At 37.1% G+C, this 26,047-nt stretch overlaps 2 protein-coding genes across 6 annotated transcripts in view; one reads left to right on the top strand and one right to left on the bottom strand.

Moving 5' to 3' along the window:
* PDK1 (pyruvate dehydrogenase kinase 1) overlaps positions 1-24,225 on the top strand; it is a 29,529-nt gene extending 5,304 nt beyond the window's left edge. Inside the window, exons 2-11 of one of the 3 annotated variants that reach the window (XM_084643855.1) lie at positions 3,545-3,686; positions 10,595-10,666; positions 11,522-11,706; positions 12,013-12,108; positions 12,401-12,478; positions 16,507-16,583; positions 17,470-17,568; positions 18,891-19,001; positions 20,652-20,765; positions 20,876-24,223. In XM_084643855.1, the coding sequence (XP_084499981.1) occupies positions 3,545-3,686; positions 10,595-10,666; positions 11,522-11,706; positions 12,013-12,108; positions 12,401-12,478; positions 16,507-16,583; positions 17,470-17,568; positions 18,891-19,001; positions 20,652-20,765; positions 20,876-21,016 (1,115 nt within the window). In that variant the 3' untranslated portion in view covers positions 21,017-24,223. Of the gene's footprint in view, positions 1-3,544; positions 3,687-10,594; positions 10,667-11,521; positions 11,707-12,012; positions 12,109-12,400; positions 12,479-16,506; positions 16,584-17,469; positions 17,569-18,890; positions 19,002-20,651; positions 20,766-20,875 lie in introns of all 3 variants that reach the window. The other 2 variants (XM_084643857.1, XM_084643856.1) reach the window with 2 other exon arrangements.
* Positions 24,226-24,372: 147 nt separating this feature from the next.
* LOC311528525 (neurabin-1-like) overlaps positions 24,373-26,047 on the bottom strand; it is a 90,057-nt gene continuing 88,382 nt past the window's right edge. Inside the window, exon 18 of one of the 3 annotated variants that reach the window (XM_084643660.1) lies at positions 24,373-25,907. In XM_084643660.1, coding sequence (XP_084499786.1) covers positions 25,740-25,907 — 168 coding nt within the window. In that variant the 3' untranslated portion in view covers positions 24,373-25,739. The remainder of the gene's footprint in view (positions 25,908-26,047) is intronic. The other 2 variants (XM_084643658.1, XM_084643659.1) reach the window with 2 other exon arrangements.

Below are 26,047 nucleotides of genomic sequence, written 5' to 3' on the forward strand. Positions count from 1 at the left end.
GTCAATGGGACTATTCACAGTGCATAAAGTTAAGCACATGCATAAGTTTCACAGGATTGGGGTCTTAGTTTCTTATGTAAATTACAGATACATTGGGTCTCTTAAATCTTAATGCTGATGTTTTCACTGTCTTGGAAGGTGCATATTGTGGAAGAATAGATCTATTTAATGGGGAGCCGTTACGGTTTAGGCATTTATTCAGGAATTCACTGTTCATAGGTGCACAACTGCACTTGCTTGACACCCCATTTCAGTCACAAACTGGGTTCCCTGTGGTATGCCTGTATGCAGTGAATTTCAGAATCAGGGTTTTATGTGCTGAGGCTTTTGATGGACTGTTACATTGATAAAGTAACTGTCACTTTAGAGCCGTCTTGGTTCATCTGCATACTGCCTTTGGGTTAGTGAAAATCTAGTAATCTCTCTTGTGATAAACTTGCTAAGTATGACAAGGAACTCATTTTACATGAAAGTGACTATTCCATCCTACAGAATGAAGTGTTCTCAAAATTAATTTAAAAATACCAGGGGTGTGAACTAAAAGTATTGTTACTCTGCACATGAGAAAAGAAGAGTTCAGTATTCTTGTAAGTAAAAGTTTTAAGTATTCTTGTAAGTAAAAGATTAATAATTTAAAAAAAAAAGACATTAGTTTGGTTCTCATGAAAGACCAGTTGGCAGTCCAGGAGACTGAAGTCCTGGAATCAAAAATATTAGAGTTGGAAAAGTTTTATTTGATGATCGAAGTCTATCCCCCTACCAGTGCAGGATTGCTCCCTATAGTACATTTTTTAGTCGAGGTTAAAAGTCTTATTTAGCCACATAAGTAAGCTGCCCCATGTTTGTATTGCCAATGTGCTTCAACCCTCATTTTAAAGGACCACCAGTAGGGTGGGAGTGAAGGATTTCTCACCCTCCTTTCCCACCCCCATGTTTTAGAGCCATGATCTCAGCTAAGGCTAACAACAGTGCCATTTAACGTCACCTATGAAAGATGTGAATTGATTCAAGAAAATTCTCGTTGACTAATATTTTGTTGTGTTTTCATCCAAGAGCAAGTTTTTATGCCTAAATAAAGTTTGACTGCATGTTTTTCATGGATTGGATCCCTTGACAGGTCCATTAAACAGTACCTCTAACTTGTAGTTGGTTGGTTGTTTTTTTAAGGTATGGTCTGAAAAGGAATTGGTCATTTTAGAGCTCTGAGTCGCTCTCCAGTTTCGAGGAACATTCTACATTTGAGCTGAATCCAGCTATCTGTTCCACCACATACCAAGACAGGCATTGTGTCAAAAATGTTGGAGACAATGTGGCCCATTCACATACCCTTTAGCTTAGGGAAAGGTGCATAGATCTAGAAGATAGGCGATAAAGAGTTCTGGTCTTACCTTGAGTTATCACCCTTTGTTTCTGGACATTTTATAGACCTTATTGCTGACAATGGTGTCAGGTCTCTACCATAGTAAGTATCATCTAGTACAGTGGTTCTTAACCTTTACTGCAGCCTGCATCCCTTTGGTTCTCAAAATATGTTCTTGCACCCCTTATCAAAAATTGTTGAAGTAGGTCAGTTCGTTAAACCTAGATATATCATAACTATAGAATGAAAGAGAGAATTATATATTTATTTTAATTTCGCAGTAAAATTAAGAATATATGAAAAATTACACACCTTTTTTAAGTTTACTGGCTCAGTGACTCGTCTGCTGTTGCTTTTGTTCAATGATGTTCGAGAAACAAGGAACTTTTTTTGAAATAGCCACACGCATGTCCTCACTCGCATTTAGGCGGTTTCTGGCCTTTGTTTTGATGTGTAAGAGTGATGAAAATCCTATCTCACACAAGTATGTAGTCGCAAATGGCACAAGGATCTCCAGCACTGTCTTCATCAGTTGTGGAAACGGTGCTAGTTGAGCACACCAGAAATTCCCAAGCTTCATTGTCTCAAACTCCATTCGGATTTAGCCATTGGCTCGTAATTCAATGAGATCTTTCATCAAATCACTATTGTTGATGGAATCCAGTATCCATTTATTTGCCACATCAAGATCCAGTATCCATTTATTTGCCACATCAAGAAATGGATCCAGTATCCATTTATTTGCCACATCAAGATCTCCAGTGGAAAAATATCCTTGGAAAGAGTTACTCAACTGTTGCAAATGCTTTGTCACTTCATTTGCGATGGTCATTCCTTCATTTTCCTATTGTATGAGGCTTCTTTTTCTTGGCACACAAATATGCAACTTGATAGGATGGTTGTAACAAGGGCTTCTCAAGTGACACAAACCCAAACATCCTCAAGGTTCCGCGAGAATCAAATCGTGCCCTTATAGACTTCAGGGTGTCAGTGTCATGTCCAGCAGCTGCACCACCATGCTGTTTGTTGAAATGTTCAGACAGCATCGATGGTTTGAGATTGGCTTTTGAAAATAATGAGCTGCATAGTACACATTGTGGTCATTGATTTCTTTCCTTCTCTGTCGTACAAGTGAACCCATAATGAAAACAGTCGTCATTCCATTTGCGTTTCTTTGACATGGCAAGAGTTACTGAAAAGGGTTTCATTTTATATATGAAAAAATATATAAGTGGAGATGGGGGGGTCTATACACTTTTAAATGCATATTAAATATATGTAAAATAGTTTTGTTATTACTTACCACAAATAATAGTACAGTAGGCACACAAAAATACGCAAGTACTACCCAGAGATGTTGCAGAGTTTTGCTGTGGAAGTAAACTGTAACCAACACGCTAAAAGTTAGCGACTAACTGAATTCAAACAAAGCCGCGGTGCTGCCACATCATCATCTGCGCAGACGTCAAGAAATACCTAGCAACATGGCAGTACACTGTATTTTGTAGCGAGATAATTTCATTGCAATGTATATTACAGTAATCATTAAAAATGTATAATGTTAATAAATACATAGTTTTGATGAAACAAAGTAGATGTACTTATGTGCCTGTACTTAATTTGTGTTTTCGATGATTTACCTTCTAAAAAAATCTGGCATGTCTTGCACCCCCAAAAAGGGCATCTCGCACTCCCAGAGGGTGCATGTGCCCCAGGTTAAGAACCACTTATCTAGCCCATCCTCCCTTGCTGAGGCAAAACAACAAAAGAGATAATTTTTTATGAATTGGGCCTGTATTGGGGATGTGAAGGTCCAGGGTTCAGATCCTGTTGATTCAGGTTGTTTTACGGTTGCATGTGATGACACCCTCCCCCTCCCCCAGTGCCACAATACTCTTTGTAAGCAACTGGCTTATTTAATTCATGGTGAAAAATATCTTTTAAAACATACTTGTTCCTAAGTGACAAAGTAACTAGTATCTACCAATTTTTGTTTTAAGGTGAAATAATGCAGTTCTACAAAGGGTCACATCCAAGTTATCCCTATGTTCAAACCTGATCTAATTTAACCTCAGAGCCAGACACAAAAATATGCAGGAAAATAGTGATCTATATATAGCTATATAAAGATGTTCCACAAATGTTAACTATATTCTGATTTTTCCAAATATATTTTGGTTTTAGGATCTGAAAATGCTTGTGAAAAGACTTCGTTCATGTTTTTGAGACAAGAGTTGCCTGTAAGATTGGCAAACATAATGAAAGAAATAAGTCTGCTTCCAGACAACCTGCTAAAGACACCTTCAGTTCAGCTGGTGCAGAGCTGGTAAGAACTGTCTTGTATTTCTTATCTTACCTTTAAGGGTTATTGTTGTGCAAGTATACTAAGAAACACTAAGAAACTAAGCAACTGAGTGAGAAACTCTTCAGATACATGTTTGTTATATGGTAACATTAAACAATTTCTTCTGAATGTGATTGTTACTATCTAAAATTCTATTTGAGAGAGTGTTGAGTATTTTACTTCTAGCTGATCATCATGTTTTTACTCCTTGCTTTTCTTTCAAGAAGAAACAGACTAGTCAGTTTCACTTCTGTTTATAGTTCATATTCAGTCAACCTCATTCATCCTTCTAGGTTAAAGACATTGAAAAGGCATTTGTTTATGTTTAAGATGTTTCCTAATTTTAAGGCCAGAAGGGACTATCATGATCTAGTCTGACCTCCATAACCCATAGAATCTCAACCATTAGTTTCTGCATCAAGCCCATAACTTTTGTTTTATTATAGCATATCTTTTAGAAAGATTTCTAGTCTTGATTTAAAGATTTCAAGTGATGATGAATTCATCATATCCCTAGATAAATTATTCCAATGGTTAATTGTCCTGAGGGTTAAATTTGTACCTTATTTCTAGTCTGAATCTGTCTAGATTCAGCTTTCAGCCATTGGCTTTCAGCCATTGCCTTTTTCTGATAGATTAAAAAGCTGTGAGCCATTAGAAATCTCTTCATTTAAGTACTTATAAACTGATCAAGTCACCTCTTAACTTTCCTTTGGAAAATAAGTAGATGAAGCTTCTAACGTCTGACTAGGGGCATGTTTTCCAAACTTGAAGTCATTCTTTTAGCTCTTTTCTAAACCTGTTCCAATTTTTCAACATCCTTTTTGAAGTGTTGATACCAGAAGTGGTTCAGTAATAGTCTCACTAATGCTGTATGGAGCGAGATCACCTCCTCACTCCTGCTTGATGTTCCTTTGTTTATACAGGGAGTCCTCGGACTTACGACACAATTTGTTCCTCAGAATTGTGTTATAAATCGAAATGTTGTAAGTTGAAACTGCTTTTCCCATAGGAATCAATGGTATAAAGGGGGGATTGGTTCCTGAACCAAGGGTTGATACACTATTTTCACCACAATAATCCAGATTTTTGTACTAAATGAATTATAGATGACTAATGTTGCAACATCAACGTATTTACCGTACACTGCATTTTGTAAACAGCATCCAAATAAATATATAAACTTACTTATCCTGTTTAGGAGTACTTGTGACACCTTAGAGACTAACAAATTTATTTGAGCATAAGCTTTCGTGAGCTACAGCAATTTCAAGCAAACTTTATGCAAATTGAGTGACAAGGGTGAAACAAGCGTTGTAGGGGCGAAACAGGCAGTCAATTGAAAAGTGTCGTAAGTCCGAGGAGTCCTTGTATATCCAACGATTGTATTACCCCTCTTAGCTACAGCATCACACACAAGGCTTGTCTACACTCCCCTATAGTTTGGAGTGCAAGGGTATGAATAGCAGTGCGCATCAAAGTGCTGCTCTCTAACTCCCCGGTCTGGATACTGCGTGTTCAAACTAAAAGGTTCCTGTTAATGTGAACTAGGAGCCTTTTGGTTTGTGCTCAGTGTCCACATGAGAGAATTCCAGAGCAGCACTTTGGTGCACACTGCTATTCACACCCCCATAGTCTGAATTGCGAGACAGTGTAGACATGGACTAAGATTTCATGTTCAGTTGATTATCTACTATTACTCCAAATTCCTTTTCACTGCCTCTCCATTCCAGGATACAGTTCCCCTTTTGTAAGTGTGATCTACATTCTTTGTTCCTAGATGTGAGTTTGCATTTGGATGTATTAAAATGCACGTGTTCAAATGAGCCTGCCTTACCAAGCAATCCAGACCTGAATAACTGTATAACTGGTCTGCCCCCCTCAATTTTCTACTGGGCCAATGTGTCATCTGCAAATTTTACCAGCCATGATTCATCAATAATCCAAAAAAAATATTTAGTAGCTTTAAGCCAAGAACAGATCCCTGTGGAACAACATTAGAAACACCTCCACTGGCACCTTACTTAGTTATTTTGTGATCTGTTAACTAGTTTATAATCCACTTGATATGGACTACATTGACTTTGTGTAGTAGTTATTTCATAAGAATGTCATCTAGGGTTCAGAGAAATGCCTTACAGAAGTCTAAATATATTATGTCAGTTACCTTTATCATTTTGGGTGAGATTAGCTAAAGTTTGAAGAGACCTGTTTTCCATGAAACAATGCTGAGTGGCATTGATTATGCCACAGTCCTTTAATTCTTTGATCCGATGCAATAATTATGGAGAAGCTGATGAGAGATTCAGTTTCCTAACTGCCAATTTGTACTCATGGCTGTCACCTTCCTATTTGTTATAATATTTTTAACAGCTACTTTCATTTCCTCTCTTAACCAGGATGGTTTTAACCTAAAAAGCCTTTGATTATGGAATTATATTTTTGGGGCAACTAGAAGCATTCTTAAACAATTCACAATTAACAATAAACAACTCACATTTTGAGGTTTCAGTTTTCCTACCACTCGTTTTGCTTGCCATTGTGTAACTTCGGGAATTGGCCTTTTTAAAGCATTAAAGCATACTGGTTGGGACTATTCTATTTGCACATAAATGGCATTCAGTCATGATCATTTGCATCAAAGCAACAGTCAGTTTATCTTTATCCATCAGAATGAGGTCCCATATAGAATTACCCCAGATTGTTTGCAATACTTGTAGAAAGTTGTCAACTATAATTTAATGATAATTAAAGTTATCATCCAAATATGTTATACCAGTGGCAGCGTGAGACCTCTGACTTATATCTCCAATATTGAAGTTCCCCATCATAATGCAATTTTTCTTTCTATACATTATAAGTAGAAATTGAAGGAGCTGCTGATTCTGTTCCTTCAGCTGATTTTGGGATCTATAATGGACTTCCACCTAGTAACTCCATCTTGTAATTATCAGTTAGAATGTTAATTCATAATCATTCCAGAGCCTGTTCTTCTGAACTATCAATATTTATTTAGGGTTCTACCTGCCTCCCCTTCTGTTGACTCTCTTTCCTAAATAGTGTATCCAGTGATTTTAACATTCCACTTATGTGACTCACCCTATCAGGTTTCATATTTCTGATAGTAAATGAGCATTTCTAGTTCTTCTTGAGTCCCAGCCTTCTAGCATTGGTATATGGGAGAATATATTTGATTGCCTTATGCCCCTTGATTCTTTACATGCGTGCTAGCTAGAGTCTCAATTATATGCAATGTGTTTATCCCCTTGGATGCACCCTCCCAACTATTCTAGCTAGTCTGTTCCCCCCAGAAGATTGGTTCTCCTTCTACTGAGATGGAGGCAGTCCAAGCCCTACATCTTTCTGTTTCCATAGAAGGTGATCCAGTGTTCCACAAAGCCTCTGTTTTGCACCACTTACCTAGCTTTACACTTTACACAGTTTACCTACAGTATCTTCTGTTGTCTCTCTTCTCTCACCCATAGGACAAAGAAGATCTAAGATCCTTACCTTCCTCTCCATTTTAAGATCTTGGAGCCTTCAATGATCTGCAAAATTTATCTAATTAAATATTCATGGTAAATAGGCCCAATAGCCTGATATGGGATATTAGATGGGGTGGGATCCGAGTTACCCAGGAAAGAATTTTTTGTAGTATCTGGCTGATGAATCTTGCCCATATGCTCAGGGTTTAGCTGATGGCCATATTTGGGGTTGGGAAGGAATTTTCCTCCAGGGCAGATTGGAAGAGGCCCTGGAGGTTTTTCGCCTTCCTCTGTAGCATGGGGCACGGGTCACTTGCTGGAGGATTCTCTGCTCCTTGAAGTCTTTAAACTACGATTTGAGGACTTCAGTAGCACAGATATAGGTGTGAGGTTTTGCAGGAGTGGTGAGTGAAATTCTGTGGCCTGCGTTGTGCAGGAGGTTAGACTAGATGATCATAATGGTCCCTTCTGACCTAAATATCTATGAATCTATTTCTATTGGATAAGTCATGGAAATATTGGATTTATGTTTTGTAAAATCTGATTTTAACAAATATAAATGTTGGCCCAAACTGATAGTGACATCCCTATTAGTAGTAGGTTTTTCAAGACATTTTCTAGAGAGTAACCATTACTATACTGAACAATCATGTACTAGCAGTGAGATTAAATACGTGGTCCAGTACTGAAGATATTTCCATTTTTATGTTTGTTATTCATACCTGTTTTATGAATTTAATATAGGACTACTTTTCTTTTGGCAGTAATGTTTTTGTTTTTACTGATTAAGAGCTTTAAGAGATTAGCTCATTTTCCTCCATACAGCACTTAAAATAAATCACAGCATTAGCCATATCAAATATGTAAGTGTGGCAGCGGTTTACTTAGTTTGACTTTGGGCTCACTCACTGCCTCTGTTTGCCTGTTTAGGATTCCATTCCCAAACCACAAATAGGCTCTCATGTTGCAAACATGTCCCTTTGTGGGTTCTGATGTATTAAAACAACATCACAGTTCAATGTCAACTTAGATCAAAACCAGTCTTTCCTTAGCCCTACAGTTCCTTCAACCCTTGTCTTTCCCTTAGGGTGGCATAGAAAGTCCTTTCCCAGGTATTCTCTAATCGTAGCTCTGCTACATGAGCCTTCCTGTATTCTGGAGATCTCTCCTTCTCTAACTGAGCAGACTCCCTCTTTTAGGAAGTACCATTGCTGATCTGAGGATCAGGTGGCTTCCTGATGATCACCTCGTAAGCCAGTCTAGACCTGGCACAGGTCAGGATGAGCCCCATCCTCTTTAAAGGGCTAATGCACCATGTGGCAATAAGCATGTTACTGTGTGTGTACTGGTTTGGGTGGGTGGAGGAGTATGTCTTCAGTGTGTGGGTGTGTGTTTAGAATCTATCCTCTACACAACCCCACTTACTTCCCTGCACAAAGATGATTTATTGGATTTTGAGGGGCAGGTCTAATTTTGCACTTTAAAACATCATCTGAAGAATTTGACTTTAAGATCAGCCCTGCAGGAAAAAAATCATCATAATTTTCATCATTTTAAATGTAGCTATACTGAACATTACTCACTTAAAAACCTGCCGAAGCGTCAGGAACTCCTGGGGGAATCCTGCAGCAAAAAATAAAAATTTGTTCCCAAAAATTTAAGAATTCTTTGCACAATATTTTAAAATTCTGCAAAATTCTGCATATTTTATTTGTCAAAATAACACAATATAATCACACCAGTTTCAATTATTTTGGTAATTTATTTCAAAATACCTATCAACAAGTATGTCTGTAACAATACAGACAAAAAAAAAGATTCAGGAAATGTTTTGGACATATAGATTCCCTACTAGACATATTAATATATAATTTTGAGTAATAATTCATTTAAACTACAACAAAGAAACGTATTTTCCACACCCTCAGAAGCAGTGCAGAGGCTTTGGGGAGTCAGGGGTAATGGAGGAGCTGAGGGAGAGTAATTGCTGAGAACGTGGCTGGGAGTGAATGAGGAGGGCTGTTGAGAGTGGTTGGGAGAAGTATGGAAGAGGGGGGTTGGGTGTGGGGGAGGGATTGTTAAGGAGTTGGGGAGCCTGGCTGACCCCTAGCCTCTCCCATTCAGTCAAGCACATCTGCCCATGTCTCCATGTGGCCCTGCACCCCCTGCCCTCATCCTCATGTGTCCCTCACCCCACTCAGCAACCCCCTACCCCTGTCCCAATGTGGCCCTGCATCCCTCTGCCCTCTGATGGCCCTGCATCCCACTCCCCCCTGCCACAGTCTGTCCCGCAACTAGCCCTTCTGAACCCCAGTCTATGAAACCCCAGCAGCCCTATGGGCCCCACTCTGTCCATCCTCCATATCCCATCTCCCCTCACCTGACCCCACAGGCATATCACTGTGAGAAAAGCAGCCTCTGCTCTCTCCCTATTGCTCTTAGCTGCTACGGTGAGATGGCTGCCCTCTGTTTTGCTGCCACATCAGACCCTGGTGGGTGAAAGGTGTAACTGCAGCCCCTCTCCAACAATGTATTTTCTGTGGAGAAAAAAAATCTGCAGGGGACATGAATTCTTCACATGTGCAGTGGTGCAGAATTCATTCAGGAGTAATCAGGTAGAACTTAGAATGAATTTAATGAGTGTTAAATTAATGTGAAAGTGAAAAATTGACAGAGCAGCTGCTCATATAATAAAATACAAATGTGTCAATTAAGCAGTCACATTATTGAGAGGCTTACGGGAATGCATTTTATTGGGAAAGTCGCTTATTTCATGAATTTATTTAAAAAAGCACAACAGGAAAAAACATTTTAATGTATATTATAGGAAAACTGACTTGTTTATGAGTTATCACAGCCCTGAGAAGCAGTCTGAAACTTGTGTGCGTACAACCCTGCACCTAAAGGGTGTTTTAAATTGGCCAGATAAATAGAACACTATGTTTAATCTGTTACAACCTGTTCATTGTAAAAATTCAAACTTGGCATACAAGTAGTTCTCAAAAAAGCTGTCAAAATGGAGTGCAAGAAAAATATGACTAGCTTCAAGTGTGAAAAACATTTTAAAATGATTTTACTGAGTTTTAATGATTTTTTTTATCCATTTGAATGATTTAAAATTTGTAACAAACTAAAAAAAAAAAAAAACACTTTTGGCAGGAGAACAAGCCAAGGTATTTTCAGCATACAAGATATTATTTTGAAAGTTGAAAGTGCCTGAAAGTAGGGGCTAGTAATGAAAATGCCTCTTTAACCATAACTATAACATGACTGTTGTGGGTCTGTGCTATTGTTCATGATTACAAGCTAACAAATGTTAAAAGAAAATTGTTAGTGTCTTCACAAAATAGAAGATCTGTATGGAATAGCATGACAAAAATCTAGCATACAGGATTTATGTTTTAGGTATGTTCAGAGTCTTCAGGAAATCCTTGACTTTAAGGACAAAAGTGCAGAAGATTCAGAAGTTATTCATAGGTAAGTGTGTTTTTAAAATACTTTAAAATATGTATATTTATAAACAATGGCAATTGATGGTTCAGATGAAGAAAATCTCTAAGGGTATGTCTACACAGCAACTAGACACCTGCGTCTGGCCCAAGCCAACCGATTTGGGTTCGCAGGACTTGGGCTGTGTAGACTTCCAGGCTCACTTTGGAGTCTGAGTTCAGAGACCCTCCCACTTTGCAGGGTCCTAAAGCCTGGGCTCCAGCCCGAGCCTGGACGTCTACACAGCAGTGAAACAGCCCCACAGCCCGAGCTCTGTGAACCTGAGTCAACTGGCAAGGGCCAGCTGTGGGTGTCTAGTTGCTGTGTAGACTATCTTAAGGGCCTTGACCTTTTAGTAATGGATTATAATGCTAATATGACCCACAGTTTTTCACTAAATCAAGAAAAATGTTTTGTTTTTGATTTACCAAAAGTATAATTCTGGTCCCCAAAACTCAGTTTCTGTGAAATTGTAGAAATTGAGAGTGAGTAAAATGGTGTGGTTTAGATAATGGCACATGCAACCTTTTACTTTTAGTTCAGTTCAGGTCACCAGTATCTGAAGGTAGTTGCCATTTGACAGCCACATGGTGATCTCTGCAAACATTGTTGGTCTCACTTCAGTTCTTACTGAAAAATATCTATCTATAAACTCCCCTATTATATATGGCACCCTTATTGGTAATTTCAGTTTAAATGAGGCTGAAAAGTGACTATCTTTTTCTGCTAGGGTGGTTCTATGCTATATGAGTAAATAGTGGGCTTCACTTTCCTTTGCTGACAGGAATTTAGTGAGTGTTAAATTCACCTGAAAGTGAAAAATTGACAGTTCATTAATGTTAGGTTTACAGATACTGTGATAACAATCCGGAACCGACACAATGATGTAATTCCTACAATGGCTCAAGGTGTGATTGAGTACAAGGAAAGCTTTGGTGTTGATCCAGTGACCTGTCAGAATGTGCAGTATTTTTTAGATCGTTTCTACATGAGTCGCATTTCAATCAGAATGCTCCTCAATCAACACTGTAAGTACTACTGTTACAGGGGAAAATTCATGAATGGAATGTGTTGGTATATCTTATGTTTATCTTTAGGTATTGATTATTTACTTGAACATGCTGCTTACAGCATCATCTTGATCCATTTGGAAATACCTGTGTATGCCTATAAAGCATTTTTTTGTCATCAGCAAAGCAAATGAACCATTTTTCTTTAAGAATGCCACAGCCAGAAATTATAAACTATGCTTATTCTGTTCCATTCAGCAATGCTGAAGACATGAAAATTGTGAAATTTTATTGCCTATTAAACATTATTTTCTTTGTTGGCAGCTTTGCTGTTTGGTGGAAAAATTAAAGTTAATCCAGCTCATCCAAAACACATTGGAAGCATTAATCCTAACTGCAATATTGTTGAAGTTATTAAAGGTAAATTCAGGCAGACCAGCTGAACAAGAATTTTGAAAAGGTACATTAAAATCTATAGAGAACTAATATAAATTAGGTTCTTCTTATATCGTACTAATATCATTTTTATGTAGAGCAGAAAACTCCAGTTCAAATTTAATATGATTTTGTAGTTAAACCAAAGGTCCACAATAAGAGTGCAGAATAGTTTTGGTTTTTAGTTGATGTTCTTTTCAATAAACTACAAAACATCTGAAAAAAGGAGGGAAATGTATTTTTTGTATTTACATTTTTCTGTTTTGATTTCCTGTAGATGGCTATGAAAATGCTAAGAGACTTTGTGATTTGTATTACATGAGCTCTCCAGAACTTGTGCTTGAAGAGTTGAATGGTAAGTGTGTGTGGAAATTGGGGATCCTCCTCTTTCAAATGAGGAGCATCAGGCTGAGCAGAAGGTTTTATGATAGTTTTCCACTGTTGATCTAACACAGTGTCTAAGGGGTCTGCGAAAGGTTGTTGTTACCATAGAACAGTGGTTTTCAACCTGGGGTCAGTGAACCACATCTAAGATTTCCACTCCATTTGGACCACCATTTGCAATTTTTTAGGGTTCTGCAAATGGAAAAGGTTGAAAGCCACTGGTCTAACAACTTTTAACAGCCCTGTTTCCCCTTCCCCAAGATCTTTTGTATCTTTTGTGTGCCCATGTAAACAAGTATTTGCACCACCAATTGTGACAAAACAGCTTTTGAAAATTTGACTACAAGCATTCATACACAGATGCAGCAGAATTCTTATTTTTTAAAACTAATTGGGAATTGGAGTTCATAAATCAAAAAAATTAATGAAATTGAACACCTCAAAATTACAGTGGGAACAGTGCATTAATTGAAATATGGTGCACAGGATCACATTTTTTAGTCTTCAGACCGCTGCAAAACAATTTCCAATGCAATAAATGCATTCAAACGCAAAGGAATGTTGACTTGTTTTTTATCAATATCATTTTTGTTACGTGACTTTGGTTTTTTTCACCATTGGGAAAAATGGTTCGTATAAAAGGTCATCTGTAAGATTGGCATTTGTAAAATTGAGGTTCTAGTGTACAGAAACATGCACATGTATGCGTATATTAAAGTTACTTGAGCTCATCCAAAATACAGTGGTAGCATTGATCCGAACAGCAATGTTTTTGAAGTTATTAAAAGTAAATTCAGGCAGATCTGCTAACAAGAATTTGGAGTGATCTAAATTGCATCTACAAATAATTGCATGACCAAAAATACACCCCCTATTTATGTCTGCAAAAATGAGGGCACACGAAGGAAAGCCTGATTAAGGTTGGACTAAAAGTGAGGCCTTAATTATATTTTATAAGCACTTACCAGTTTTATTCTTTTGACTTTGGTAAGTTTACCATTCCGTGTCAAGGTAAAATATGTTCTCCTCCATACTCCTAGCCTGAGGGTTGGAAATATTTGTAGAGAAAAGCACGTTAAATTGCTACAGGTGCCTCTAAGAAACTTTGATTGTATTACTAAGTATGATAAATCACACTAGTTTACAGTGTAGTTACAGTTTGGATATACAATCATAGGAATGGAGGGCTGGAAGGGACCCAGAGAAGTAATCAAATCCAGCCTCCAGCACTGTGGCAGGACCAAGTAAACCAAGGCTATCCCTGACAGGTGTTTAATCTGTTCTTAAAAACCTGTGATGGGGATTTCACAACTTTTCCGTGGAAGCCTATTCCAGAGCTTAACTACTCCTATAGTTAAAAAAGTTTTTCCTAATATCTAACCTAAATCTCCCTTGCTGCAGATTAAGCTCATTCTTGTCCTACCTTCAGTGGACATGGAGAACAATTTATCACTGTCCTCTTTATAACAGCCCTTTAGTTATTTAAAAACTTATCAGGTGCCCTCTGTCTTTTCTTCTCAAGACTAAATATGCCCAGTTTTTTTTAACCTTTCCTCACAAGTTTTGTAAACCTTTTATAATTTTTGTTGCTCTCTGGCCTCTCCCCAATTTGTCCATATCTTTCCTAACGTGTGGGACCCAGAATTGGACACAGTACTCTAGCTGAGGCCTCACCAGTGATGAGCAGAGGGACACTACCTCACATGCTTTACATACAACACTCCAGAATATTAGCGTTTTTCACAGCTGCGTTACATTGTTGACTCATTCAGTTTGTGATCCACTATAACCGCGGATCCTTTTCTGCAGTTCTACCACTTGACCAGTTATTCCTCATTTTGTAGTTGTGCATTTGATTTCTCCTTCCTAAGTTAAGTATTTTGCACTTGTCTTCATTAAATTTCACTTTGGTAAATTCAGACCAATTCTCCAGTTTGTCAAGGTTGTTTTGAATTCTAATCCTGGCCTCCAAAGTGCCTGCAATCTCTCCCAGCTTGGTGTCATTTTTAGATTTTATAAATACGTTTTCCACTCCATTGTCCAAGTCATTAATGCAAATACTCAATAGTATCGGACCCAAAACTGGCCTCTGTGGGACTCCACTAGATTCACCCTCCTGGTTTGACAGCAAACCATTGATAACTACTCTTAGAGTATGGTCTTTAACTAGTAGTGCACCCACCTTAAGCTAATTTCATTTAGACCACATTTCCCTAGTTTGCTTATGAGAATGTCAGGTAGGACTGTATCAAAAACCTTACTAAAATCAAGATATACCACATCTACTGCTTCTGCCCTATCCACTAGGCCAGTAACCCTGTCAAAGAAGGAAATTAGGTTAGTTTGGCATGATTTGTTCGTGACAAATCCTTGCTGGCTATTCCTTGTAACCTTGTTACCCTCCAGGTGCTTACAAATTGATTAATAATTTGTTCCAGTATCTTTCCAGGTATTGAAGTTACACTAATTGGGCTATAATTTCCTAGGTCCTCTTTTGTTCCCCTTTTTAAAGATAGCTGCTATGTTTGCCCTCTCTAGTCTTCTGGGATCTCAACAGTCCTCCAGGAGTTCTCAAAGATAATTGCTAATGGTTCCGAGATTGTTTCAATTAGTTTCTTATGTACCCTAGGGTGAATTTCATCAGGCCCTGCCAATTCAAAGAATATTTATATAAGTTAGATATATTCAACCTGTTATTTCCCTATTTTGGCTTGCATTCCTTCCCCCTTGTTATTAATATTGTTTTGAGTATCTGGTTGCCATTAACTTTTGTTTTGAAGACTGAAGCAAAATAGGCATTAAACACGCCAGCCTTCTTGATGCCATCAGTTTTACCTCTCTTTTCCCTCCAAAGTGGAGGGACCTACACTTTCATCATTCTGTTGCTCCTAATGTATTTAAAGAACCTCCTCTTATTGCCTTTCATGTCTCTAGCTAGGTGTAACTCATTTTGTAACTTAGCCTTTCTGATTGTGTAGTTACATGCTTGTGCTGTTTTTTGTATTCCTCCTTAGCAATTTGTCCATATTTCTATTTTTGTAGGATTTTTTTTTTTTAATTTTATTTTTCAGGTCTGTTAAAAGCTCCTGATGGAGCCTTATTGGTGTCTCACTATTCTTCTTATCTTCCCTTTGTATCAGGATAGTTTGCGGTTGTTCCTTTAATATTGTTCTCTTGAGAAACTGTCAGCTCTCCTGAACTCCGTTTTCCCTCAGATTTTCTTCACATTGGACCTTACCTACCAGTTCTCTAAGTTTGTTGAAGTCTGCTTTTTTTAAGTCCATTGTTCTTAGTCTGCTCCTCTCACTCCTTTATGGTTTTTGATAACTCATTATCACTAACGAGTATAACTGGAATTGTGTTTATTATATTAATTATGTGATTTAATTACTTATTGTTACTATGTTTCATACTTAGAATATATATTTTTAGATTTTTGGTATACTCATTATGCAAGGTCCTGCTACACTGTAATTATGCTTTAATGTAGTCAGCTGGTTTTATGGATTAATGTTAATTACAGGCATTAAATTAATAAAGCATGGCCACAGTTGAATCACACTGTAATTGCAATGTAACTGCAGTGTAATTAATCATTATTGTAAAATGTGACAATTTTTCAAGACCATCTTTTTAAAAACAATTATTTCCCCTTCTCAATTTTATTACTAGAAATATGTTCAAATAAGATCTCAGCTTCTTCCCATTCCCTGGAAGTTGTAGGGCTCTGCACTCATTGTGTCCCATAATCTTGTTTCTGACAACTCAGTCTCTACAACTGATCATGACATCACAAACGCAGGATTTGGACTACAGAACAAATGTTTTCATGATTTCTATTCAGTTTTTTTTTTCCATTTCCCTGTACTGTGTTTTATCAGTGAAAACAGCCAAAACAAAACCAGATTCTATTTGTTGTCTGAACTACTTGGATATTACCAAAACTAACAGTGGGCTTCCAGTATGTTGTCTAATTGATTGGGTTACTTTCTTTTCCAGCAAAATCATCAGGACACCCCATGCAAGTAGTATATGTACCATCCCATCTCTATCACATGGTTTTTGAACTTTTCAAGGTTTGTACAGTAAGATTACAAAATCTGCATGGCATGTTTGTGTACTGAGCTGTGTATTTGACATGTTGAACTAATTTTTAAACAACAACTTGCAAATTTGTCCCTGCAATTGCAAGATTCAGACATTTAAGTTCCTGACTGCACTCACAGATCAGGTAGATAGATGTCTAAATCTTATCATTTGTACACAAATGACTGTGTGTAAAATCAGAGGCTTTGAAAATGTGTCCTGTATCTTAATCATTCATTCAGGAATACTAAGACTTCTATATCAAGCCACACCTCTTCAGATTCTTTTCTAACATACAGAACCTATGCATGCTGTAATTTAATCACACTAGTAAAGCAATTCAGAACTAAAGCTACACTTTTTCATAGGCCTGTAGACTACTAATTTTTTTTCAGATTGACTCTGATTGGAGAACCAGTGAATTTAGGACATCACACAAGACGGATAGGTGATAATTGAGAGATAGACTGTGTAAAACTTTGTTTTTTATTAATAATTGGTGGTATTCAACTCCAATGGCTTAATTAATCCTTGGAGAGATGTTTCTGTGAGAATTCAGCTCCTCTCCCATTAAAATAAGGTTAGCTCATGATATACATCTAAGTCTCCCCCAGTAAGACTGTAGCAAAGCCAGGCAAGACCAGACTTGATATTCCTGTGGTAAAAAGCAAGCAGGAAATATTTTTGAAGAAGAAATATGTTTATTACATCTTTATACAAGTACAAAGAAGCAAAAATGGAAATACAATCTATATAGGGGCACACATAAAACTGTTTTTCTAAGTTGACATTTTAACAGCACAATTTAAAAGTTACAATCAAATCTAAGATTTGATTAAAACTACTTATTTTACTTTAATTTTAAATATTTCTCAGAATGCAATGAGAGCCACAATGGAACGCTATACTGATCGAAGCGTTTACCCTCCAATTCAAGTACACGTCATATTAGGCAATGAGGATTTAACTGTGAAGGTAACTGCTTTGTTTGATACTTAGTTTGATGGAAAATAGTTAGTTCAGAACCTGCGGGGAATATTTTATTATGAATGGGTGATGTGACATGAAGTTTGTACCAATGCTGATAATGTATTGTGCACGGAATAAGACCTCTGAGGTCTTTCAAGCCTTGGGTCAGTGATGAGTGGAAGCATCATAAAGTTGTCACAAGTCTCATGTGAATGGGAGATTGTGACATCACTTTAACCTTTCAACATATTTATTATTTTTTGTAGCTATAATGTAAATAAACCATGTTCCTGTTCAAGGATAAAGTGCCAATTTAGGAACGAAAGATAGCCAGATTTGTAGTTTATCCAGACCAGGTGGAAGTGACTACTTGAGTGAGGTGTAGAACAGGTTTGGAATAAAGTAAGTCCAGCACAGGTTAAGCCTGCCTATGGTAGGCCTTGCCTTGCTGTTATTTCTTTTAAGGGCAGCATTTCTCTTATATGGTTAGTGTAGGATTTCCAAGGTTGGCTGCAGCGTATAGGTTTTCCTTAGAATTTATCTTCACATAAGTAGAAACAAATCTTCAAATTTGCTCTAGTAGTAAATGAGTACTAATATATTGCACTGCTATGTAGCATCTTTGTTCCTAAAGTGCTGGCTAAAGCACTGAGAACTTTGTACCCTTAGGATTCAATTGACATGGCCACTGCTTACTTTTACTGAACCTAACTTCCTCCACATGAAGATTAGAAATTGGAAGGAATTCAAAAGCAGTGCAAAACGTGTAAGTGGGGTGTATGGCTTCTAAGGGTATATCTACACAGTCCACAGCAATGAACCTCCAAACCCATATCAAAATTCAGGCTTGTGCCGCTAAAATTATCAGTGTGCTAAAATTATCAGTGTAGACAGTTCATGCTCTGAAGCCTAGGCTTCAGAACCTGAGCACCAGACTAAGCCCTAACTTCAAATTACCATCTACACTGCTATTTATAGTGCAGTAGTGTGAGCCTGAGTCTGTCAACCTGGGTTGGGAGGCCCACTGCTGCAGGCTGTGTAGACATAGCCTAAGTAATTCTGTGTAACTGTGGACAGTGCTTTTGGAGACAGCATTTTGGGAAACGTCATTAACCTCAGCTGGGATTTTGTGTGTATAATATTGCTGTGATTTATCAGCTGATGATTTTCTTTATAAAGTCTGATCCGATGATTTAATAAGGACAACTTGAGACTGTACAGTCTTCAGACTTTCTTTGGACTTTATTCTTTATGAAAATCAGCTTGTTTCTCTGTTCTCTTTTATATACAGGAGCCTAAAGTTAACAGTGTGTTCATTCATTTTGTAGATAAGCGACCGTGGTGGCGGTGTTCCTATGAGGAAAATTGACAGACTATTCAACTATATGTATTCAACTGCACCACGTCCCCGTGTTGAGACATCACGAGCAACACCTCTGGTCTCTAAGCCTTTATTACTTTGTCCTCTTGAATATGGTTGATAGTTGGGAAGGCAGAAATTACCTGTATCTTTGCACTACTACGTGTTTTGGAGATAAATGAGTAGTCTAGCAATTCTGGTGTTAAAAGTTAAAGTGCCTTTCTGAAAAGAAAAAAAAAATTATAGACTCTTACAGCATTAAACAGAATTTGTAGCCTTAATGGTAAATAAGAAACACACTATATTTACCAAAATTTGAGTTTGAAATTCTGTTTCTTCAAGCGCTGAAGGAGAGAATAAGGAGCGACATTCCTTGAACTGTTGTAGAGTTACTGTAATCTGTTTCTAGGCGAGTACAGGACTTTGAACTTAGGTCCTGGAAGCAGAGTAGAAAAGGAAATTAATTTAGGAATAGAAATTAATTTAGGATTTTAGGAACTTCTGGTTGTAAAACTGCCCCTTCTTTTGGATCAAGTCCATACTTGTCATTTTGAGTGAAATAGCCGTTCAGTCGTATAATCCTGACAAGAACAAAAGTACATAGCATATAGTCGTGCTGATAAAGAGCTTACTCCCATGGTCCTTGCAAACTCCTCGTGGCTTCAATAGATTTAATTCAAGTTATTTGGTTCCAGAGATACTGCGCAAATTAACTAGTGATTAAGTGAAAGGCATAATATTTCTAACTTTTGCTCAGTGTTTAATTATTAACAATTTAGGACAGGGGTTTGTCAGACTTTCATAGTGTAGTCCACAAGCAAATTTAAGGAGGTTGCCTCTTGGGCCACCTGCCCTTTCATTGGCACTCATAACATCTCTGTCTTAAGTCTCTACCTTCTCAAGATCAGCAACAGCCAGACTAGTGGCTCCATGGGAATAATGACAGGTTTCAGAGTAACAGCCGTGTTAGTCTGTATTCGCAAAAAGAAAAGGAGTACTTGTGGCACCTTAGAGACTAACCAATTTATTTGAGCATGAGCTTTCGTGAGCTACAGCTGTGAGGTGCAGAACAGGTTTGGAATAAAGTAAGTCCAGCACAGGTTAAGCCTGCCTATGGTAGGCCTTGCCTTGCTGTTATTTCTTTTAAGGGCAGCATTTCTCTTATATGGTTAGTGTTGGATTTCCAAGGTGAGCTGTAGCTCACGAAAGCTCATGCTCAAATAAATTGGTTAGTCTCTAAGGTGCCACAAGTACTCCTTTTCTCCTTCCATGGGAATAGAGATAGTCATTCAATTTTCTGCAGCAAGGCAGAATACTTCTACTAGTGCTCTTGCCTTGGGATAGCTGCAAGTAACAGCACCAAATACTGTGTTGTATGGCAGCCCTCAGAGGCAGGGTTTACTTTTTGCAGTCCCCAGGCTCTGCAGTCCTCTCCCCTCCCCACAAAGAGCTAGGAATGTTTTTAGGTAAATGGGTAGGAAAGGAGGGAAACTTGGAAACATTGGTGTATGGAGGAGTAATACTTAAGATTGGAGTCCTCACCACCTCTCTGATCTTATATAAGTGATTACTTTTCTCAAATGCTAACATGTCCAGTAATATGCTGACCCTAGCTGGATTTCCTCTAAATTAAGAAGTGCAGATATTGGTCTGCTATGCTGACAGTCTGCAGATGATGCAGTTAACTCAAGTGTGCTTTTATCTCTCCCCGCTACCCGCTTTTTATCAGGCTGGATTTGGTTATGGTTTGCCTATATCACGTCTGTACGCACAGTACTTCCAAGGAGATCTGAAACTATATTCCTTCGAGGGTTATGGTACAGATGCAGTTATCTACATAAAGGTATAGTTTACCACCTTTTGATATTAGTCTTAATGTAACTTGTAGTTTTAATAAAGTTTAATATATGCTCAGCAAAATATACTTCACTATAGCTTCTGCTCTCTTTACAGGCTTTATCAACAGAATCAATCGAAAGGCTCCCTGTGTATAACGAATCAGCTTGGAAACATTATGTGGAAAACCATGAAGCAGATGACTGGTGTGTGCCAAGCAGTGAACCAAAGGACATGACCACATTCCGCAGTATATAATTGTACAACAGTCCAGAAAAAGTAAACATGTTTTTGTTGCCTGTTTGCAAAGGGATTGTTTAGCAGGTTTACACCAAACATGGTTCAAATACTTTATGTGAAATAATAGGAAGTTGAAGTCCATAACTGTTTTCCTATAGTACTTTAAGGAATTAACTGAATTAAAACAAAATATTTAGATTAAGAAATACAAAGTGGAATAAATTACGGGTGTATTTCCAATTTACTTCTGTAGCTAGATCTTGGGAGCAGTAATTTTAGATTTTATACAGGGTCCAGGGTAACTTATTTCACACAACTTAAACTCTCCTAATGGAAGCATTATTGAAATAGCAGCTAGCCAGAACTGCTAATACCAGTTCTTTGTATTGAGCATTGGATGAAGTTCTCAAATGATCTCAACACTGATATATGAAACATTAAAGTAGTTAAAGCATTAAGGTTTATAAAACCTATCATGCAACCTTTCACATTTTCTACCATCTTCTAGCCAAGGAGCTCAAAAGCACTTTACAAACCTGAATAAATTTAGCAAAATTAGAAACAAATATCTGAATTTAAGTACAGAAGCTCCAATAGGCAATCATGTATTGTTTTACTTTGTTCTGAAATCAGTGAATCTGAACATACTACTAGTAGTAGATGCATTCAGAGGGGCAAGGCAACAGCTGTACACTAAATTATTCTCAAGTTGTACTTGTATTTGCCTATACTGTTTATCAGCTATGGAAATCATTTATTTTACAAAATGAAGCTTTCTTTTTGAAAATCCAATCTTAACTGCTGCCTCTGGTATAATGCATTGCAGGTATAAAATACCAGTTATGGGTCTTCTGAGAACTGTACTGAAAATTCATGAGAAACAGAAGTTGGCATACTTACACTTACTGTGAAATAGCAGCTTGTGAGGGTTTACAGTAAAGATTTGCAGGTCTTCCTCTCTCTTTCTGCAGGTAATGTCCAAATACCACTTGTGGGTAGCCTGTGGCTTTGACACTCTGGTAAAGCCTTGAACTCTGGAATCATATATTAGGTGACAGCAGTAACTACTAATATGCAGAAACTCTATTGCAAAATCTGCATCTTTACTGAGCAGATCAGTGTAATAGTAGGACAACTGGACCTACCAGTTAACCAGGTGTATTTAAAGAGTGCAATTAATGTCAAAAATCAACTTTTGCTATACTAAAATATTATAGGAAAAAAAGAGCATATCAGCTCTCTTTAGAGAGGGATGCAACAGTGTTGATAGCTTCAACTGTGCTGTTGGCCACACCGGCTATTTAAGCCCATATAACAATGCCGGGTCATGAATGTACATTCCACTGAATTCTCATATCCCCAAAAACTTAGACTGCTGCAGAGAAGCACTTGCAGTCCCAGCGCCTAACTCAGATGACCAATCCTTAACTGGTCTATAAGATGAGGGTGAAAGATGTGCATGTGCCAGAAAGCACACACTATGTTTCAGCAGTCTACCAGGTCAAAATAGAGCAGGGGATGGTATAAAGGTCTGCCTGATCACAAGCCTATGATTTCTTGTTATTGAATAGATAGGGAAAGAAGCTGGAACGGTAAGTATGCTATAGTCCTCTATTTTGTGAGAGATGACTTCAGATGAATTCCTCATCTGTAAATTGAGGATAGATAGGGGTGTTGTGAGGGTAAGTTTTGTTTGTGTGGCACATCACCATTGTATATAAGTGCCTAAAAGGCAATACAATGTAATCAAATTAATGCCCCAATCCTGCAACTGAATCCAGGCAGGAAAGGGTTTGCGGAATGGGGGCAGGAAAGGGTTTGCGGAATGGGGTAAAAATTTATATAAAGCAGGGGAGTGTTTGCTAAATGTTTGCAACTGTCACTCTTGACAGCCTAATACTAAAAGTAATAGAATTTGGTTTTTAAAATAGTTTCAAAACTTATGTTTAACATGGTAGAACTTTTTAGAATAATTTGTATAAAATTTTGAAATATTTAATCAAACTTCCACTTAAGAATTAAATTGAACTGATTTTAGTAATGTCTAAGAACAAATATGCAAAATCATTCTAACAGACTATAACAGTCTGCCTGCAATGAACATCTGTCCAAAGAATAGAAGAGTTTTTATGTGGAATTACTGAAGTAGAAACCTTTGCTTGTATCTTTGCTACCTATGGCTTAACATACCTTTTGATTATTAGGAAAAAAAAGTCAGTGCCCCAAGCAAACTATTCCAATGTAGATATTTCAATAGTTTTTTCCTCCTCTGCTGGCTGTGGTGAAAATTAACTGTTTAGTAAATTTCAGAGTGTGCAGTATTTACTCCTAGTAAGAGTAAAGATAGTTGACTTGCTATGTTTGATTTACTTCACCACAGTAGCTGGTTCAAAAGATTGATTTTATATATACACATCTTCATTACTGTACTGAAAAATAATCACTTATTGCTAGTTGGCTGTTGAATATCAAAAGAAAACAAACTGGTTGCAGAAATAGCGAAATGGATAGTTATACTCTCTTGAAACAGTGGGATTAAACCCTATATTTATATTTAGAATTGTTGGTTTGTGTGTGATAAAATGAAACTGCAATGTGAAATTTTTTATTTTATCATATTGAAGCAATAAATGTGTCCATTAATGCAATTTATAAAAATCAGACTTTCAGTTGACTTATTCTTTGGGTGATTGGGGACTGAAAAAGTTCAAAGGAGTCATCCAACCCTTTCAGGCCTCAAGTGCCAGGGGCTGTGGTAGGCAGGGATGTTCTCTTTCAAAGAGTAACTTATGCATCACAACCGGTCACCTTATCTGCACCTGTTCAACTGCCTCAGCACTGCGGAGACAGGCTTTTGAAACTAATTCAGGTATTCTCCTAGATACAGCACTCAGCTTAATGGCTGCAACCTTCAGATGCTGTGGAGCTGACAGAAGGAAAAACCCTAGGACATTACATCAATAACCTCCATTCCATCCATCAGCCCTTCATTCATTCCTCACATACACAAGGAAGAGGGGACCCAGGGATGAGGGGGGAAAACAGTGCCTGGCATTGCAGATCTTGCACCACCCTAGAATTCTGACCAACCTGTCCCAGCAGACAAAAATTCTTCTCTTTTGCGAGCAACAAAGAACTCCTCTGGCCACTCACATCTAGTCAATCAATCAATTTCTAGAGGTTAAGGTAGATTCCTGGAATTCACTAATTTCCCAAGAATTAAAAATAAGCAAAACAATAAGCTGCTTTTCTTAATTAAAACACAGAACTGAAAATAGAGAAGGCATTTAATAGAAATATGAACTTTACATTTTATTTGAAAATCAGTAGAGTGAATGTGCATTTTCACAAAGTTCTTTCCTCTTCTGAATTTCAGAGAAATCTTCCGTATTTTAAACACTTGAGAAATGTCAGAAGTGAAATGATCATTTAATTAAAAATGAAAAACATTAATTCATACATTTAAAGGAGAACTTGGTCCACATAATTGCAATATTCAAACTAGCAATTCAGAATTCCAAGATCTTGTAATTTTCTATTCCACTCCATGATGGAATTAACATTTTTATTCCATTATTTTTCTGGAAAAAAAAAATCTAAGGAAGTGCTTTTGTAATATTTCTATAAGCTGTTATGCAATTACACAAGAACACATATCAAATCATGTTCTAAACTATTCCAAGAATCAAATCCTCCTTTAAAAAGAAAGTCTATAGTCTATAACTGAACAATTAAATACAATGCAGAAACCCAGTGCTTCATTGATAAATTTTTTCTACAATTCTCATCTCCGTATTTTAAGTATGGAAAAACAGTATTGTTTAAAATTAGCAAATACATAAACTTGGTCCCCAAAAATCTTGTAGAGAGTAGAAAAGAGACACACTCATTGCAAATTCATCTTATTCATAGCATAAAACTATAAAACTATATTATTTAGGAAAAATATGTAAAAAATGATCTTTTATTTATGTTTACACCCTGTTCCAACACCTCATGGTGTAGCTTACGGAGAGAATTTAGTGTTATGCTTAGCATAAGTAGTTTGTGAAAACTACTTACATACTACTTTCAGTAAGCTGCAACACATGAAATTCAAAAATCAGCATATGACTACAGTAAATTTTGAATTAAAAATGGACCACTGGGAAAACACAAGATTTTAAAGAAAACAATTCATTAAATTTGAAATACATGCTTTGTTTTTTTAAATAAATTTGACATTGCTGTTTTCTTAAACTTAATTTTTTTCACTTTACAACATCAGTGGCAACAGCTAAACAGTGTCACACTTAACTTGATGACAGGATTTTCTATTGTCCATATGTCAGATTAAACCCAATATTTATAGTTTAAGTCAACTGCAAGAGTTGACTAATATTTGAATTAATACTCCCCACCCCCCAATGTCACATCCCACTTTCCACAAACATATAAGTTTCAATGGATATTTCACGCATATGGTGTTTTTACATATCAGTCATAGAAGCACGCACAGTACTTAAGGCAGAAAGTTAAATTATTGTCTGTTAGTACAGGCAGAGTCAACTAGATATAAAAATATTGAAAACATTATTTCATTTTAATGGAACATGTAATGGAGAGGGAATACAGAAATTAAAGTAAATAACCTACCATGTTAAACTGTTGCACTTTACCTCCTCAATTGTACAATTATATACAATTTTGTTGCACTTCTTCAAGTTGAAGTAAGTCTGTGCTAAAATAAAACTAAATCATTTTAACAGCTTGATTCTACAGCGGCTACCACTCTGCCACTCTTGCGAACTTCTCTTTCCTTCTTTTGGACTTTGTCTTTCTGTTTTTCCAGTTTTTCTTGTGTTTTTTTAATATCCTTAATTTTCTTCTTTATTGTGGCTCGGTCATTTTGGCTGGAAACCCCCAGAGCCTTTAAGAGAAATTGTGTTTAGTTACTCTGGTTTCAAGAAAGTATTACGGAAGCTGCAAGAAATTGTACAGTTCCTTACATCAGACATAAAGGGAGTAAATCTGTAGAAGATAATTTACAGTTTTTTTAACTGTAATGTG

The sequence above is a fragment of the Lepidochelys olivacea genome, assembly GCF_965140295.1.
Source record: "Lepidochelys olivacea isolate rLepOli2 genome assembly, chromosome: 11".
NCBI classification, from domain to species: Eukaryota; Metazoa; Chordata; order Testudines; family Cheloniidae; genus Lepidochelys; species Lepidochelys olivacea.